The sequence below is a fragment of the Schistocerca piceifrons genome, chromosome 10, assembly GCF_021461385.2.
Source record: "Schistocerca piceifrons isolate TAMUIC-IGC-003096 chromosome 10, iqSchPice1.1, whole genome shotgun sequence".
Lineage (NCBI taxonomy): Eukaryota > Metazoa > Arthropoda > Insecta > Orthoptera > Acrididae > Schistocerca > Schistocerca piceifrons.
The window spans coordinates 100,307,614-100,324,826 of NC_060147.1; the positions used below are offsets into that span (position 1 = coordinate 100,307,614).

At 35.7% G+C, this 17,213-nt stretch overlaps 1 protein-coding gene across 1 annotated transcript in view; it reads left to right on the plus strand.

The window, feature by feature from the left end:
- Nucleotides 1–17,213, plus strand: part of LOC124718934 (glutamate-gated chloride channel) — a 428,257-nt gene that overhangs the window by 353,713 nt on the left and 57,331 nt on the right. The window contains exon 10 of the mRNA XM_047244597.1: nt 15,738–15,797. Coding sequence (XP_047100553.1) covers nt 15,738–15,797 — 60 coding nt within the window. The remainder of the gene's footprint in view (nt 1–15,737; nt 15,798–17,213) is intronic.

Here is a 17,213-nt window from a genome sequence, read left to right on the forward strand (position 1 = left end):
AAATGTACAAAGAATAATACTTGGTCATACAAAACACAGTACAACTTTTTATACGTGTATACTAACAGTATTGTAACTGCATAGTCTGTTTTCCCTAAGGCTTTACTTTTGTCTTCCCTAAACAGTAAGCCCTTATATTCACTGCAATAATTCAGTAAAGATTTTACCACACTCATCAGCTGTCCATCAGATTTAAAAAAAATTAACAGAAACTTTAGGGGCTGAAAGACAGCGTTTTCAGTTTTGCCTTAATGTAAACATTATCAGAATTATTTATTGGCGTAAATAGTCATTTACTGAGTAAAAACATTGTTCAAGTAGGAATTCTTTAAATTCTACTTTAAATCTGTTTTCATCTTCTGACTTTCTGATATTGGCCGGCAGTGTGTTGTAGAGTTTTGTACCCATATGGCTCACATGCCTTTGTGTGTGTGTGCGTTCTTTTTGTTCACTGAGTATGGAGTGCTGTACTATTTCGAGTATTGTGGGTATGCAAGTCTGCATTTGTCTGAAAATCTGCAAGGTGGACCCTAACATATAAAACACATTTGTATATGTATAAGGAAGGTGTTCTTAGAACTTTAAACTTGTTGAATAAGGGTTTGTATTGTATATGTGGATGACTGTGTGTTATTATTCAGATAGCCCTCTTCTATAACAGAAAGATTTGTTTGAGACGGCAAGTGGAGGAACCCTAAAATATTACTCCGTGTATTGCAAGAGACTGAAAACAGCCAAAATATGCCATTTTGGCACCCTCTGCAGTACAAACATTTCCAATAATTCTAAGAGCAATACAAGCTGAGTTAAGTTTCTGTACAAGTTTCATTACATGATCATTAAAATTAAGATTTTCATCTACGTGAATCCCCAGCAATTTTGTTGATGCCACTCTGCCTGTGGCCTTGTTACCCAACAACAGATCAAGATTTACGTTTTGACATATTTTCCCAAACTGTATATAATTTGTTTTATTTGCATTTAATGTCAATCAATTTGCATTGAACCAAGTGTAGACATTCTTTATTACTTGATCAGTAGTCGTTTGCAGCATTTGCTTTGGTGCACCTATTGTCACACTAGTGTCATCTGCAAACCCATCTCAGGTGTGAAAGTCATTTATGTAGACAAGGAACAATAAGGGACATAGAATACTGCCTTGCAGCACTCCTATTTCCACTTTTTTTCCATCTGATACTAAATTTATTTTGTGGTTGGAGTAATCTGACATCAGCCCTACAATCTGTGTTCTGTTTTGTAGGTATGATTCAAACCACTTTTTCCCTGTCCCATGAATGCCTAATGCTTCCAGTTTTTCTAAAAGAATGTCAAATGCTTTTGAGAGATGTAAATTTAGTCCTACTATGCTGTTGTCTTTTTCTAGATTTTTGATTATTTCTTCAGTGTAGCACATTACTGCTGTTTCTGTATTTTTACCTGCCTGGAAGCCATGCTGATTTCTGTTTAGTAACTTATGGTCATTTAGATATTTGTTGATTCTGTGCTTCATTAATCTTTCTATTATTTTGGAAAATGCTGGAAGGAGGGATATTGGCCGATAGTTTTCTACCTTACGCTTGTCATCGTTTTGAATAAGGTTTCACTTTTGACATTTTCATCCTTTCTGGAAACACTCCTTCACTAAATGGTAAGTTGGCTATGCATGCCAAGGGCCTTGTGATTTGTGCAGCTGTCATTGTTATGATATAAACATGCACCTCATCCACTCGTGCTAACATTTTAGGTCTCAAGGTTTTTATTACTTTGAACACTTCATGTTCATCTGTTGGATCTGTCCTCGTGCTACAAGCAGCTTTTGGAAATTCATGTTTTTCTTGGTTTGTAAATTTCAAGCTTAATGAAGTTGTTGAATTTATGAAATAATTGTTAATGTAATTTGGCAAATCTTGTTTTTTAATATTGACATTTTCTGTGTTTTTGAAAATGATATCCTGGTCTTCGCATCTCTTTCCTGTTTCAGTCTTCACAATACCCCGTGTGGCTTTTGATTTGTTATCAGACTGTCTTATTAAGTTGTCATTACTCATAAATTTTGCCTTGGCAATTACTTTTTGATATACCCTCTTGTAATTCTTAACATATTCTATGAACTGTGCATCTGTAGATGTCTTCAATTTTGAATTTAGTCTGTTTAAAGTTCCACAAGAAGTTTTAGTGCCAACTGTGATCCAAGAACTTGGCTTTGTATTGTGATATGATGTGATTCTTGACAGTTTCTTTGGAAAGCACATTTCAAAATATCCCATGAAAATTGAAAAAAAAGTGTTATAAGCATCATTCGTATTTGTTAGGGACAGCACTTCTGCCCAGGACTCACTAGTCAGGATATTAGTAAATTCTACACAGTTTTCAATGGAAAATTTTCTTTTATACATGAAGTACTGTTTTCCCTTGCAGTGGCATTGAAGGAATTTTGAGGACAAGAGCATTATGGTCTGATAATCTCAAATCAGTATTTGTTACTTCTACTTCTGTGGGTTGTACATTTGAAAATATATAATCTATAAGACTGTTTGTATTATATGTTATTCTTGTGGGTTCGTGTATGTGTGGAAACAGATTGAAAATACATAATAGATGTAGTAATTGATTTTTTAGCCTACTTTCATTCATAAGATTTATGTCGAAATCCCCACAGATGACTACAGTGGCTCTTTCAGTAAAAAGAATGTTAAGCAGAATAAGAATATAAGAATAAAATAAAGAATACATCCGTTACATAAAAAAGGGGATAAATCGGATGTGAACAACTATAGAGGAATCTCCTTACTTGCCATCACATACAAGATATTATCAGCTTGTCTTCTTGAAAGAACACAAAAACTGCTAGAACCCAAAATCTCAGATTTCCAAGCTGGTTTCAGACCAAACAGATCATGTCCAGAACAAATTTTAAACTTGAAATTGATTACAAGGATGAGACAAATGCGAAGGAAGCCTACAGTATATGTCTTTGTCGACTTTAAAAAGGCATATGATTCAATTCACAGACCCACACTATTTAAAATTCTTGAAGAACAAGGACTGGATAAGAAGACACGGAACATCATAGAGCAGACATTAACAAATACAAAATGCAAAGTGAAATTCATGGGAAAACTTTCAAAATCATTTGAGATAAAAACTGGGGTTAGACAAGGTGATGGATTATCACCTCTGTTATTTAACTTAGTTCTGGATAGAGTCATGGCAGAATGGGAAAAGAACTCAAAAAAGAAAAGTACTGGAAACCAATATCACTGGGAACCAAAAAAGATGACCTACAAATCCCCTACTTAGCCTACGCAGACGATCTTGCAATAATGGCAGATTCTAGTGAAATGGCAGTCAAACAGATAGAAACCTTAAAAGAGCGTGCAGGAAAAGTTGGCCTACAAATATCTTTTGAGAAAACGGTGTTTACAACAACAAATCTAGAAATTTCTAAGTTACAAACCAAATATGGAGAAATTAAGAGGGTACCATACTTTAAATATTTAGGAGAGATAATTTCTGAAAAATACTCACAACAAGAAAGAATATTAAAAGCTCGTAGGGGTCTAGGGCTGGTCCAGAACATTTACAATAAAAAATGTCTATCTATAAATACAAAAATTAAACATTATAAGTCGGTAATTAAACCAATAATGCTATATGCCAGCGAAACCTTGACACTTAAAAGGAAAACAGATAGGGAAAACCTGAAGAAAGAGGAAAGGAAAATCATTAGGAAAACTCTGGGACCAAGATGGACCAAAGAGGGGTATAGATTACAGAAAAATTCTAAAATTGAAGAATATTCTAACATAGAGATAGACATGAGGAAGAGGCGTCTAAAATTCTATGGCCACATAATGAGACTTCCCGATCACAGACTTACAAAAAAAATAGTAAGATACGTAGCATCCCTTGTTAATGGAGGAGAATGGATCAAAAATGTAAAGAAAGATCTGGAATTAGCCAACATTACTACTGAAGACATGAACAAAAGAAACAATTTCAAACTTAAAGTTGACAAATGGGAGGTCAAACCAGAGACAAAAGCGCCGAGAACTGGAACAAAATGGAGCGAAGAAAGAAAAGCTGAATTCTCGCAAAGAATGAAGACCTGGTGGGCAAACAAGAAGAATAAGAAGCCCCAGAAGTGAACCATCTTTACTTAGCGTCTTCCATGTTGGGAGCTTTACGACTAATAATAATAATAATTAAAGAATATTTCAGTGTCCCCAGTAGGTGCTCTGTACATTGCTATGACTACGACTTTTCCCTGTGTTTCATACAACTATATAGCTGCTGCTTCAAAATGATTTTCCACACTCAATAATTCAGCTTCACACCTTCTTTTGTACCCGATACTTGATTTAGTAAAGATATATACACCTCTGCTTTTCCCATTTTTTCTACAATACTGAATTGCCAACTTATATGGATGAATATTAATGATACTTAGTTCAAAAGTTCTGCACCAATGCTCCATGATGCATATGCAGTCAGTGTTTGCACTGTTCATTGCTATCTCAAGTTCTAGTGATTTACTACCTCAAGTTCTAGTGATTTATTTCTAAGGCACTGAATATTTAGACTTAAAATATGCTTGTGACTAGGATGAGAACTGGTCACAATTTTATTTACACTTTGAGCTGTCATATTCGTTCTCGTGTTCTGGTGAAATACCAAAAATCCTTAAGAACGACAGGTTTCCTTCACCTCTCGGGGCATACCTGTGCATTGGCCTGTGGCGAGTTGCTTGTCACTGCAATTGGTGCTGCTGCTAATGTACTTAATACAGCCATTTCTGTTGTTGTTGTTATTGTTGATGGTGATGCTGTTTCTGACACTTCAAATGTTGGTTCTGCCACTACTGTTGTGTTTTCTTGTGAACTTGGAGTCTCTTGCTTTTCTTGTTTTTGTCTAAAATAATATTTGGATGGTGAGGAACTGTAGTTCTCTTGTCATTGAAATCGCTGTCCACTGTTCTTTCTGTTAACACTTCGTCTTTTTTTACGTGCTTTGCTGGTGCTGATGGTTCAAATGCTTTTACCTTCTTTTGAAGTGCTTTCATTATTGAGTCTGGTGATGGCAATGCAATTATCATTTTGTTGTTGAATTTTTTTTGGCTGTTTTTTATTTCCTTGGTTATCAAAGATTTGCCAGATATTCTTTCCCCAAGCCATTCAGGTGAAGTCTATGTTGTGTGTGGAATCTATTTCCAGTATTGCTTATATCAACACATACCACATTTTTAAAATGTCTGCAGATTTTTTGCAAACTGATTGTTGGCACTTTCTGTTTCCTTACTAACACATGATCATCTTACAAGATCATAGTGATGTGGAATATTGACCATTACTATGTTTGTGTGAGTGAGGTTTCTCAGACACTGTTTAAGATCACACGTTGCACTCGCTGTTTCATTTTTGTAGACATTGTTTGCGCCTCCCAAAAGTACAAGAAAGTCTTTATTGTGCAGATTTTTTTACCTCTGTGGATGCAGTCATTTTTTTAATTTTGCCAAGTGGGGCTCCCCATTTCACTATACCACACAACTATGTTTTAATTGTTTCTTTTAGCTTACTTGCAAGTCCATGACCATAGCTGTCTGAAAGCTCAAACAATTTGCTATTATTGGAGTTCACAATGAGGGAATCATTTTGTATTTTTGGTGAACACTTCGGCACAGTTTTTGGTCAGAACATTTACATTGACCTCATTCATGCTTGTTTGCATCAATAAATTTTCTTCTTCTACCTTATTCACAGTGCCTTTCTGCTTTTTCCATTGTTCATGCAAACTGTATATTGCATACTCACTATCAGCGGTTGAAAGTCCTCGAAATGTGTTTCATGCACAAAGCTTGCGTAACTTTCACAGGTTTTCTGCTTCGGCTGCAAAGATCATGATCACTGTGTTCTGCGGCTGTGAAGGTGTGATTCTCATTGACGTGATGCCAGGAGGTGGCACCATTAATTCAGAAATATGTGTCAACACATTAACAAAACTCAAGACACGCTTCCGGTGACTTCAGCGCTACAACTACCCTGGAAATGTTTTGCTGTAACATGGTAACACTTGACCCCTCACTAGTCAGAGGACTGCTGGACACTTCGCAAAAGAGGGTTAGACAGAGTTACCCCATCTACCTTATAGCCCTGACCTAGCCCCCTTGGACTTCACTTGTTTGGGCCATTAAAAGATGCCATTTGTGGAAGACATTTTGAAGATGATGAGGAGGTGATTCACACAGTGAAGCACTGGCTCCACCACTAGGACAAAGATTGGTACCGACAGGGCACTGGAGGAAGGCCATAAAATGGGTTGGAGATTATGTGGAAAATAGGCTGTGTAGATAAAACACCATTCTTTCATATGTGTAATTCTCATTATGTTCAATAAAGAATTGTTGAAAAAAAAATGTGGTGCGTTACTTTCTGCTCAACCCTTGTAACTTAATTGCTGACTTACTCTTATCCATTAAAAATTATGTTTTAGTTACTTATGGAACTAAAAGTAATCATTCTTGCCCATCAATTCTGCAAGCCCACTCTTTCTTCAACCTTTGTATTCTCCTTTTTATCATGTTAGTATAGACTGAAGAAAATTTAACTGCTATTGATAGATAAACATAGTAATTTCTCCTGCAGCAGTATGGCCAAAGAAAAAATTATTCTTATCTTTCTCTTTTCTGTGAAATGGGCATTCTGTTTGTATTTTTATATTCTGAAAGAGATACAGGGATCTAGAAAGATCTTTAAAACCATTTAATACAGTGTACCTGTATGAAAAGATGTGAATGTATAAAACAGGAGGATACTCTTGGTGGATGGAGTTATCAGGAGAACACTACAGGAGTGGAATTATGTGCTACAGTGTGGCAAATTTATTATTTACTGTCCACTATGTAAATAGCATTTTAATCTTTCACTACAGTTATGCCTCAAAAACAGGGGCTACTGATGGGATTTTACAACTTTTGTTTTGCTGCAGTATGATTGCATTGCACTACAAAAGCAAAGATTATGAATAACATCAAACTGATCGTCTCAGTTAAAAAGGTTCTTTTTTTTATTGTTAAATCTATAGACTACACTACCTTCGACTAGACCATATTTTGATAAAAAAAAATCAGTGGATAACCTGGATACTACATCTTAACAGATTCCTTTAAACTTTTTTTGAAATGGTTATGCCTGTGGGGTATCTTTTATCCAAATCCATTCTGTTCCCTTCAGAGGGACAGTTTTTAGTTATTTTGTGTTCATGTGTGATAATTATGGGGATTTAGTGTCCACAAGCAGTTATCAAGGTTTGAATTTGTTCAGATTTTTAACTGGTTTTTAATAGCATTCAGTGCTGCTATTGCATTTACACATTTAATTTCAATGATCCATTTCTTACCACTTCATACACAACTAGTTAATTGGTTGCAACATTGCATAATTTCAATATGTTATGTTAAAACTTTCATGCAACAGAAATGCAAAAGGCTGCGCAGTCGTGATACTCACGTAAGAAACCCACCATTAAAAACATTTTCAGTAAGAGCCAGTGCTTGGCATCTTGCAGGCCTATGCTGCATTGCATGAAATACATGCATATCTTTCATATCTGGCAAATGCATTTTTATAATTTTAAGCTTTATGAAATGAAATTACTTTCATTTATATTTGTGAATTGAGTACATTTCCTCTGTAATATTGATTGGAGCATTACCAAAGTGTAGACCACACTTGTTGAAACTGGATCGTTTCTTTGCATTATTATTTGGAACTCTCTAATATTATTCCAAGTAAACCTCAGTCAGAAGAGTTGTATGCTTGATATACATCGATATTAAATAACTATGTATTCCTGAGTAGTAGGAAACCATGTTTTGTTTACTTTCTTACTACTAGATCTATCACAGAAATACTTTAGAAATGTATTTGATCAACAGACTCATCTAGCCCTTTATTGTTAAAGCAGTCTCTTATAAAAAATTTACAATATACTTTGCATGAAGTAATATTCTTTCAAAGGCACATTGTGCTTCTGTCTCAAACTAGACATTTTATGTCAATCCTCAGCACATATCATGACAACACTACCATTACAAAAATCAGCATATACTTATGTTCATTGTTGTATACTTACTAATGCCAATTGATGATGCTTATGACTCAAAACCCTAACATAAGTAAATCTGAAGTAAAAGATAGCAAACTTATCACTAGTTGTGGTTACTAAAAATTTGTATTGTATTTGAAATAGTTTGTGAAGTTAAGGAAGAAAGTAGTGGGTAATACAGAGGAAATTTTCAATCTGTGCACTATTTTAGATATTCACAGTGGAATTTCAATTTACTCAAAAGGAAGGGCATTGATAATTCTGCTTTTTCTGGATGGTAAAATTAAGCCAGATGCATCAGACAAGATTTTTTTTTCAGAATTACTTTTTTCATATGAAAAAACTTCAGTATTCATTTGGTATACCTGTGTCCTTTGTTGTTAGTTTTGTAAAACTGTTACTTCTTTCTGTGCACAACTTTGTGCTACGCTGATGAACTTTCTGGACTGTCGGTGTGCACTTAGTTACCGTCACTTACATGAAAATCGTACAGTCCAGCTATCAGTCTTAGCACAGTGCTGTATGTTAAGTATTCTAGTTATTATATAAGGAGAATGAAATTTTTCCTGCTACCTGTGACAGGAAAGCTATCATATGAGTATGAAAAAAGTGTAGCTGTTTGAACAAAAGCAACAGGAAAAACGTTCCAATTTGCATTAAATTCTGCCTCATAGTAACAGAGCACTCACTCATCTTTTTGCAATCTTAATTCTAATGCAGAAGAAAAGTCTGCACAATGTGCAGATCACTTAAAATTAAAGCAACATTCTGCCATTTGCTGTAGTGTTGTGAAGGAAAGCAACATTATTGTGACACAGAAATTTTACTGGTGTCTTCTTTTGCACGAATTTGATGTTTTATGATCTCTGCATGCACTTATGAAATGGAGCCAATGAAACTTTTAATAAAGAATGCACTCATAAATTAGAGGTTTATTAATGTATCCTTTCTACTACTGTACTGAAAAGTAGCTGTATTGGTAGTCACACCATTTATAATCTCACATCTCTGACACCTTTTTATTCCTCTGCATTACATTCAATTTCAGTTACAGCTTTCAAATATTTGCCTCTTTCTTCTAGGTAATGTAAAATCTTATATTCTGTTTAACTGAAAATCTTTCAAAAAATATTTAAGAAAATTAAGTGTTAGTAAATTTTGTTATTATTCATTTGACATCACAGACATTATTATATATTTAAGTCATCATTTATGGTATGTAGTAGTAATCAGTTTCATTGGCATCCTTTCACATTGGTCTTGCCTCTCTCATTTTTCTATAATGGCTAAAAGCAGAGGCTATGTAGGTTGCAGTGAACCTTTTTAAGTGCATGACACTATGTAGTTTATTGCATTTAAAAGAATATTGCTTCACGAAATAAACTGACGATAAACACCTTAAAAAAATTACTTATTTAAGAATTGAAACTCTGAAGATTACTGTCCACATACCAGCTGTTCCTGCAAGAACAACTACAGAAGGACAGACACAGTAATTTAACAAAAGAATGAATGAATCTATGTGAATCAGTGCTCCTTTCCTCTCATTCACTGTACCTTTAAGTCCTTGCTGATCCAGTATTATGAGGGACTTTACCTATCCTCCAATATCTGGATATGTGCCCTAACCTTTATCTGCTGTCTGTCTTTATCCTGATGAAAGAATTTTGGAAAATTCCAAATGACAGAAGTAGTATTTTTAAATTTGTATGTGTTTCATCTGTGCTCCAGGTTTTCCTGTTTCAACAGCTGGTAAATGGATGTTCTTCTTCTGTCACATGTATACTTTATCTATTACATTTTTGAAAGTTCAGCATTAGGTACACAGGCTTTTCTGCAGAGTCACTAAAGAAGACTCTCAAATCAATAAAAGATCAGATTTGCAGCGTCCATCATTTTTGTGTGTGTCCAATAATCAGTGGCTGAAGACACATCTTACATCAGTTTTGGCATTAAATTGTTGTTACTTCCTAACTTAACACTGGAATGAATATTTTGTTTCCTGTATTGAAGAGCTCAAAATTATATGTAAGATAAATGTGATGCCAGATGTTGTGTCATTTAGTCTTTAAATGTATGTACTACAAGACACTGATGGATCTATATGTATAGTAACCTGATCACGGTTGCTCAGCATTCGTAAAAAGGCATAGGGTAATATGGAAAATTAATATATTTGTGACTGATACATGTGTATGGTCTTCTGGTGAAGAAAGTCTGTGTGTTTTAGAAATAAAATATGTGCATTGACAGATGTTAGTAATCCATATTCATTTTTACTGCAGCAGCCTTAAAAATGGTACTTACTAAAAGCAGATACCTGTACAGTAAAGTTTCTTCACTTCAGTGCCAGTAAATGTGAACAAGCATTCGTTTAATTAGCACATCTAGTTTAATAAATCCTGTCATGAAGGATAGGCATCAGGGATGTGGAAAAAGGCAAGCTATACAAAGATAGCTGCTGCAAGTTACTTTAATGAGGTGACACATACAACTGTCAGTAATTTGAAGAATTACTTGTTGTGGTTTCACCCACAGCAGCCATATATACAGGAAGACTATAGCAACCAAAAACAAGCAGAAGATGCAGACACAGGATAAAACAAATAAGTTGTCAAGTTGATCGAGGTAAACATGTGGGAGTACTTCAAAAAAAGCCGTCTGCTAGGTTCATATGCAATCAGCTTTCCATTCAATAAATTGAAAATCGTCAGAGTAATAAAATATTTATAGAATCGTGTATAACGGGCCATGATTTTGAAACCAACACAAAACGACTTCACTATGATCATTGTGTTTAACCTTAATGAAGTGAGTTTTGTGCTGGTATTGAAATCATGTCCTCTTACATGTGGTTCTGTAAATTATTTTATGACTCTGATGATTTTCACTTTATCTGATGGAAAGTTGAATTACATATCCATCTAATGTACAGCTTATTTGTAAGTACTTGCACATGTTTACCTTGGTCAACTTGGCAACATATTTGTTGTATTCTGTGTGAATACTCTTTGGGGTTTTCTTTTTCAGTTTTCCTGTGATGTTGGTTACTATGAGCAAAACTAGTAAAAAATAAATAATAAATTTGTACAGCTGTTGGAAAACATGCAGTTATTAATACTTTCTTAAGGTGTGCTGAGAACTAATTACTGAATGTGTAGTACTGATCTGCTTATACTGATAGTCATGGGAATTATTTCTAGATTACTTGACGCATGTACACATACATTTGGAGAAAAACAGCAAAACTGAAAAGCCACAGTTCAGCTGCTACTTTTACCTGATACTTCAGATTAAGCAGTTATGTGATTTTATATAGGTCACTATCAGCTGTCTGTATACTGGCAAAGTCAAATTCTGTCTAAAGCCATAATTAGAGTTACGCAAAATCTACATCACTGAGTCAAAATATTCTGATAAATTGTGGAAGGAGTGGCTAATGAGGCACTCTTCTACTTTATATTTGAATATATGGTGATTTTCAATTTCCTGCCTGGTGTCTCCTGGCAGTGTGTTATACTGTATAGACTTTTCCATAGAAATATAAAGCTCCAGTCTGATGGGCACACATAGTCTATATGGAAATTATTTCTGCTTCTAGTGTTGCAATTGTAAATTTTGCAGTTCTACCTTAATTCATTCCTGTTTTTAACCACAAATACCACTAGACCGTAAACTTATCTTAAAAAAAGGGGACGGGAATAGGTAGATGTGCTGTACATATACAAACAAACAAATGATTACAATTTTTCAAAAACTGGATGATTTATTCGAGAGAAACAGATTGACAGATTGAGCAAATCAATAACATGTTGGACCACCTCTGGCCATTGTGCAAGCAGTTATTTGGCTTGGCATTGATTGATAGAATTATTGGACATCCTCCTGAGGGATATCGTGCCAAATTCCATCCTATTGGCACCTTAGACCATGAAAATCCTGGGCTGGTTCGAGGGCCCCGCCCATAACACTCCAAACATTCTCATCTGCGGAGTGATCCGTTGACCTTGCTGGTCGAGGTAGGGTTTGGCAAGCATGAAGGCAAGTGGTCACCACATGTGGGTGGGCATTATTTTGCTGAAATATAAACCCTAGACAGCTTGCCATGAAGGGCAAGAAAACTGTGTGTAGAATGTCACTGACGTACCATTATGCTATAAGGATGCCGTAGATGATGACCAAAGATATCCTAATGTGAAAAGAAATGGCGCCCTAGACCATAACACCTGGTCATCAGACCATATGGTACACAACAGTCCATTGTGCTTACTGAGCCACCAGTTGCATGCCAGAATGATGACAGTGATGAATCCAAGATGTGAGTGCCTCTCTGATGACACTCAGTCCTCACTTCTGTCATCTTGCTGGGTCGACTGCTTCGTTCTTGATGCTGTGTTTGGGTGTAGTTCACCCATTCCTATCAACATTGTCAAATGTGGCATCACTCCTATTCAAATGTCAAGCGATTTACTGGCTACTCCAATTGGCTTCATTGAGCTCAACTACAACTCGTCTCTCAGATGCTGACATCATAGTACTCTTGGGCCTGTCCGTGAGCCATAGTTACTTATCAACTGAGTACACAGAATGAAATTCACAAGGACTTTATGCCAATTTATTGACTTGTTCCCTGTTACTATCTTTGTCAGCTGCGTGGTGAAATTGTGCTGCAACAGCAGACATTCACCCTTCAGCTGACATTCACCCTTCAGCTGCCAAATTTTACAGTTTTGTGTTTTCTGTCAATATCTTGATGAATATCAATTTGTGACCAATTAGCATAACTCCTTCATGGTGCACCATTTATTTTTTATTAGTGTGTATAAGAATCCCTATGACTGTGAAGGAGCTTCTACAATAAGTCTAATTATCAACTTTACACAATATTGTTGCTGCATAGTATGCCCTTCCTCATTTTTTCATTATGTGTAAAACAGCCAAATGTGCAGAAACAACTGTATTTCAAAATATCAACTAAATAATAAATAAGCAACTGAGAATGAAGTTCAAAGTGATAAGAGGAATGCTTACACAGTTCATGCTATTAGAACATGGGCTCTGTTTATACAGCTCCTCTTCCATCTTCTTGTGCATTTTGAATGTGATTGTTACCTAGAATGTTTTGTCAATAGCTCTTTGGCACCTCTTTCACTTGCACATATGTACTAATTCAGAAACTGTGCCACTGTTTTGTCTGTAAGTGAACAAAACACTTCACTTGCTTTTTGACAACTTTGGATCAATACATGAAATTCATTTTTCTTCAGCTGCAGTAGATTCTGATGGTTTTTCACAATCTAATAGCATTAGTACTGGAGCAACTGCTACATTAGGCCCCTAGCTGAGACCCTTTCTAAACTGTCAGAAAGTATCTGATTGCTTGTATAAGAATGTAAAATTAATGACAAGTATGTACACAATTTGAAATTAGCCAGCATTATACCCTGTGCTGCTCAGTAGCACAAGTTAAAGAGTTCCTTTGTTTCTCATCTTCTACACTGCCTCATTGATCATTGGAAGGCAACACAGTAATTATAATTTTTATGTTTGGTGACTGCATATTAGTCACTGACACTGCAATGGAGGTCCAGCTACCATAAACAAAAACTGAAATATGAATTAAAGAAAGGTCATTTACTAGAGGATATTACTCAGTTTGCATAATCAAAAAGTAAAGCCTATAAACTGACTGTTACTGTAATGCTGGCTAACTAGGCTATGAGGTCATACATAGATAGAGGTATGTTTATAAAGGGGTGAGTAGAGGAGAATGAAAAAGCAAAATAATCTTAATAAACACAAAGTCTGGAAATCTGTGGTTTCCCCAATATGATGTATTATGACTGAGTACATGAACACCTTATGACAGAGTCCCCAAAGGTCCAGACTGCAAATATGCACTTGAGGTCACACACCTTACAACAAGTGTTCCAGTTCGCCACTGTTCGTGTGAAGGCAGGCTTCTCATTGATGTCCATACATGTTCAAAAATCCCGTTCGTGTTGCAAATGTGTTGACAACCATCCACAATGCATTCCCAGAGTTCATTGACACTATCAGTGTAACTGGAATACAGCAAATTCTTTAAATATCCCCACACAAAAGAACCCATCAGGCTGAAATCGGGATCTGCGAGGTGATGGTACTGGCAAGCTGTGACCAGTACTCTTACCTTCGAAATGCTATTTTCCATTACTTAGGTATCTGGAATGATGCAAAAATCAAACGAGGGCAGTGTATCACTTTGTAATTTACACCACACTTGCAGTGTTTCAGAATAAATATAGTTTTAGACAGACTCATAATTTTAGCACGGTCGCACTTGTGCATTCATCATATTGGGAAAACCATCAGTTTCAGGACCTATATTTATTATGATTATTTGCTTCTTTCATTCTCATCTACTTATCCATTTCATTTGTACCTATAGTAGTCAATAAGCCAGTATAATAGTACATTTATCAGTCGTTCTTCTATGCTGTACACTTTCTGTGAACAAGGATTTTTCTCTGGGTGTAGAGTAAAAAATTAAACTGCTTCTCCTGGTTGCATCAATGTTCTGAAATTCTTGCATAAGAACCAGTTTACCAGCCTATTGCTTATGATTCTCCATATCATTATATTGATAGCCATGTAGCAGTGTTTTTTGTATGATACACACATTTCATAATTATCTACACGAAAAATCTAGGTAAATTTAATGACTGTGAAAAAGTGTTCCAAAAGCTGAAGTTCCTTATGTGCTTTAGATGAAGTATACACATTTTACAATTATAAATTTATACCCTTGGTTTGAATATGTAGTGGAAAAATAAATGTTGTTCTTAGCCTGAGTGCAATAATCGTAAATTGTCAGCAACACAATAAGTATACTACAATACATAAACTTTTTTGGTTTGAATATTTAGTGGAAAAATAAATGTTGTTTCTTAGCTTGAGTGCAATAATCGTAAATTGTTAGCAACACAATAAGTATACTACTATACATAAACTTTGAATAGACGCAAGTGTTGCCATCAGTATTGTGTGTGTGTGTCTTTGTGTGTGCTAGCTTCAGTGACGTGATAAAACAGCCACATATTCACATACAGAAGCTTGTGTGTCACTGTTCTGTTTGTGAGACACACACATTCACAGGCCTTGTGTCATCAAATAAGCAAATGATTTTGTGAGCACTTAGCACAAATTTTATAAAACTTATTCTTTATGTGCCCGATGAAAATTTAAATAGGGTTGCCAACAACTCATGTTTTCTGTCATAATGTTGCACTGTCTAAGCACAAGAATGGTGGTAGCCCACTTCTCTTTTAACTGTTCACCACTCTTTGCTTCACAAGACAAGCAGTTTTTGATATCACACAAGAGCTGCAGGTAACTTAACATGAATACGGTAGCTGTCACTGTATATGCTAGCAGACTTGTTTTCCTTCTCTCATTCCGCAACAGCATTGCTTGCAAAATCATTACAAAATATTCTTGTTAAATTTTGCTGCTGAGAAAAGCATGTTGACCTTAAAATTTTGCCACCTCGTAGTGTTGGCAACCCTATGATCTCAACACTTTTCATTCATGTGTGTTCTGCAGCCACGGTTTTGTGTGTGTCACGTGTTTGGTTCTCTCTGTCCTTGTTCCAGCGACTGCCAGCAGTTCTCAGCCGAATTGGCATAATTATGGCCACTCCGCTGGTAAGACAGGTAGAGCATTCGGTTGGTAGCCGACAAACATGAAAAAGAGAAAGAGAGACAGACAAAAAGCGCATCGCAACGCATCGCAACTTTTTCTTTGTTTTTTTGTTTGTTATTTTTTCAGTACTTCTGTTGTGCATGTTTCCAGTCCTGTGTGTAGTAGCTACATGCTTCACTCTTCACTTCACACTGTGCCTTTGTGCGTCGCTTCTCTCTGGCTTCAGTGCTGTTTTGACACGCAGAGATGCTTACACGTAATAGAGCAAACGGGGTTAGTTATATATCCGACGGGTTGTTTTCTCTCGAGGTTTGCTGAGACAAGCGGGGAGCATTTTTGAGTGCTCATTTAACTTTTTGTCAGTCCGATAGAAAGCAGTGCAAAATTATTTCGCATCAGATAGTGTTCATGATTTTTTATTAGCTGTAACTTTGTTTTAAAATGCACTGCAGCTGTAAGGTCAGTTGTAGTCATACAGTTCCACTCTTGAATTTTTGACATTTTTGGAAGGATCTTTGTATTTTTTCCAGCTGCAATGACAATTGACATGAGAATGTTGCCAAATTCTGAAATATTTTCATTACAAAAGATCATTTGATAGATAAAAAAAATCAGTGCCTACTGAATGAATGAAACATTCTGAAATACAGGTAGATGTGTGTGGTCACATTTTACAGTGAATAACATTTATGCAATGTAACAAATTGAGAAAAAGTGTGAGAATTATGAAAATGCTCAGATCTTCACAGCCAGCTGTATTTACTATGCTTCTAAAGTGGGATGGTTAACATCATAACTGTAACAGTACTAACATGATAATTCCAACTGTACTACTGTGGCTGTAATTATTTTCATTAGTGTGGTTGCATCACAGAGTGCTATTCCTGTCGTTATATACTTGGTAGTCCTTGTTATTTTCCATACATCCTATGCTGAGGCTCCAGACCCAGTCAACTTTTCCCTGCTCCATCACTCCCTTCCCCATCTGGGATACGTTTCTTCTCCATATATAAAAAGATTATGAATATATAAACACCAATGCATAGTTTAATCACAGATACTTTCTTACTATCTCATTGCGAATTTTTTTATGTCATTAATGTAGCTTTTAATTCTAAGGAACTTCATTTTTACTGCCGTCATTTTACTTGTGGTTCTGTGCAGATGATTATATTACCCAACCCTTAAGAGTTGTCATTATATTTGTATTCAGACACAGTAATTTTGTATAGTGGAATTTTTTAAATTCCATCATAGGAGTTTTCTGCTGCACCTTTAGTATGTTTGGCACCTTACGTTTGTCCTTTTATACCATATTCTGAAGATATTTAACGACTGAGGTTCTGTTAATTCTTCTAATTTCATTCGTAAAAGCCATCAAATTTTCTGTCTCATCATTCAGTCCATCACGCTGAAGTAAGAGGTAC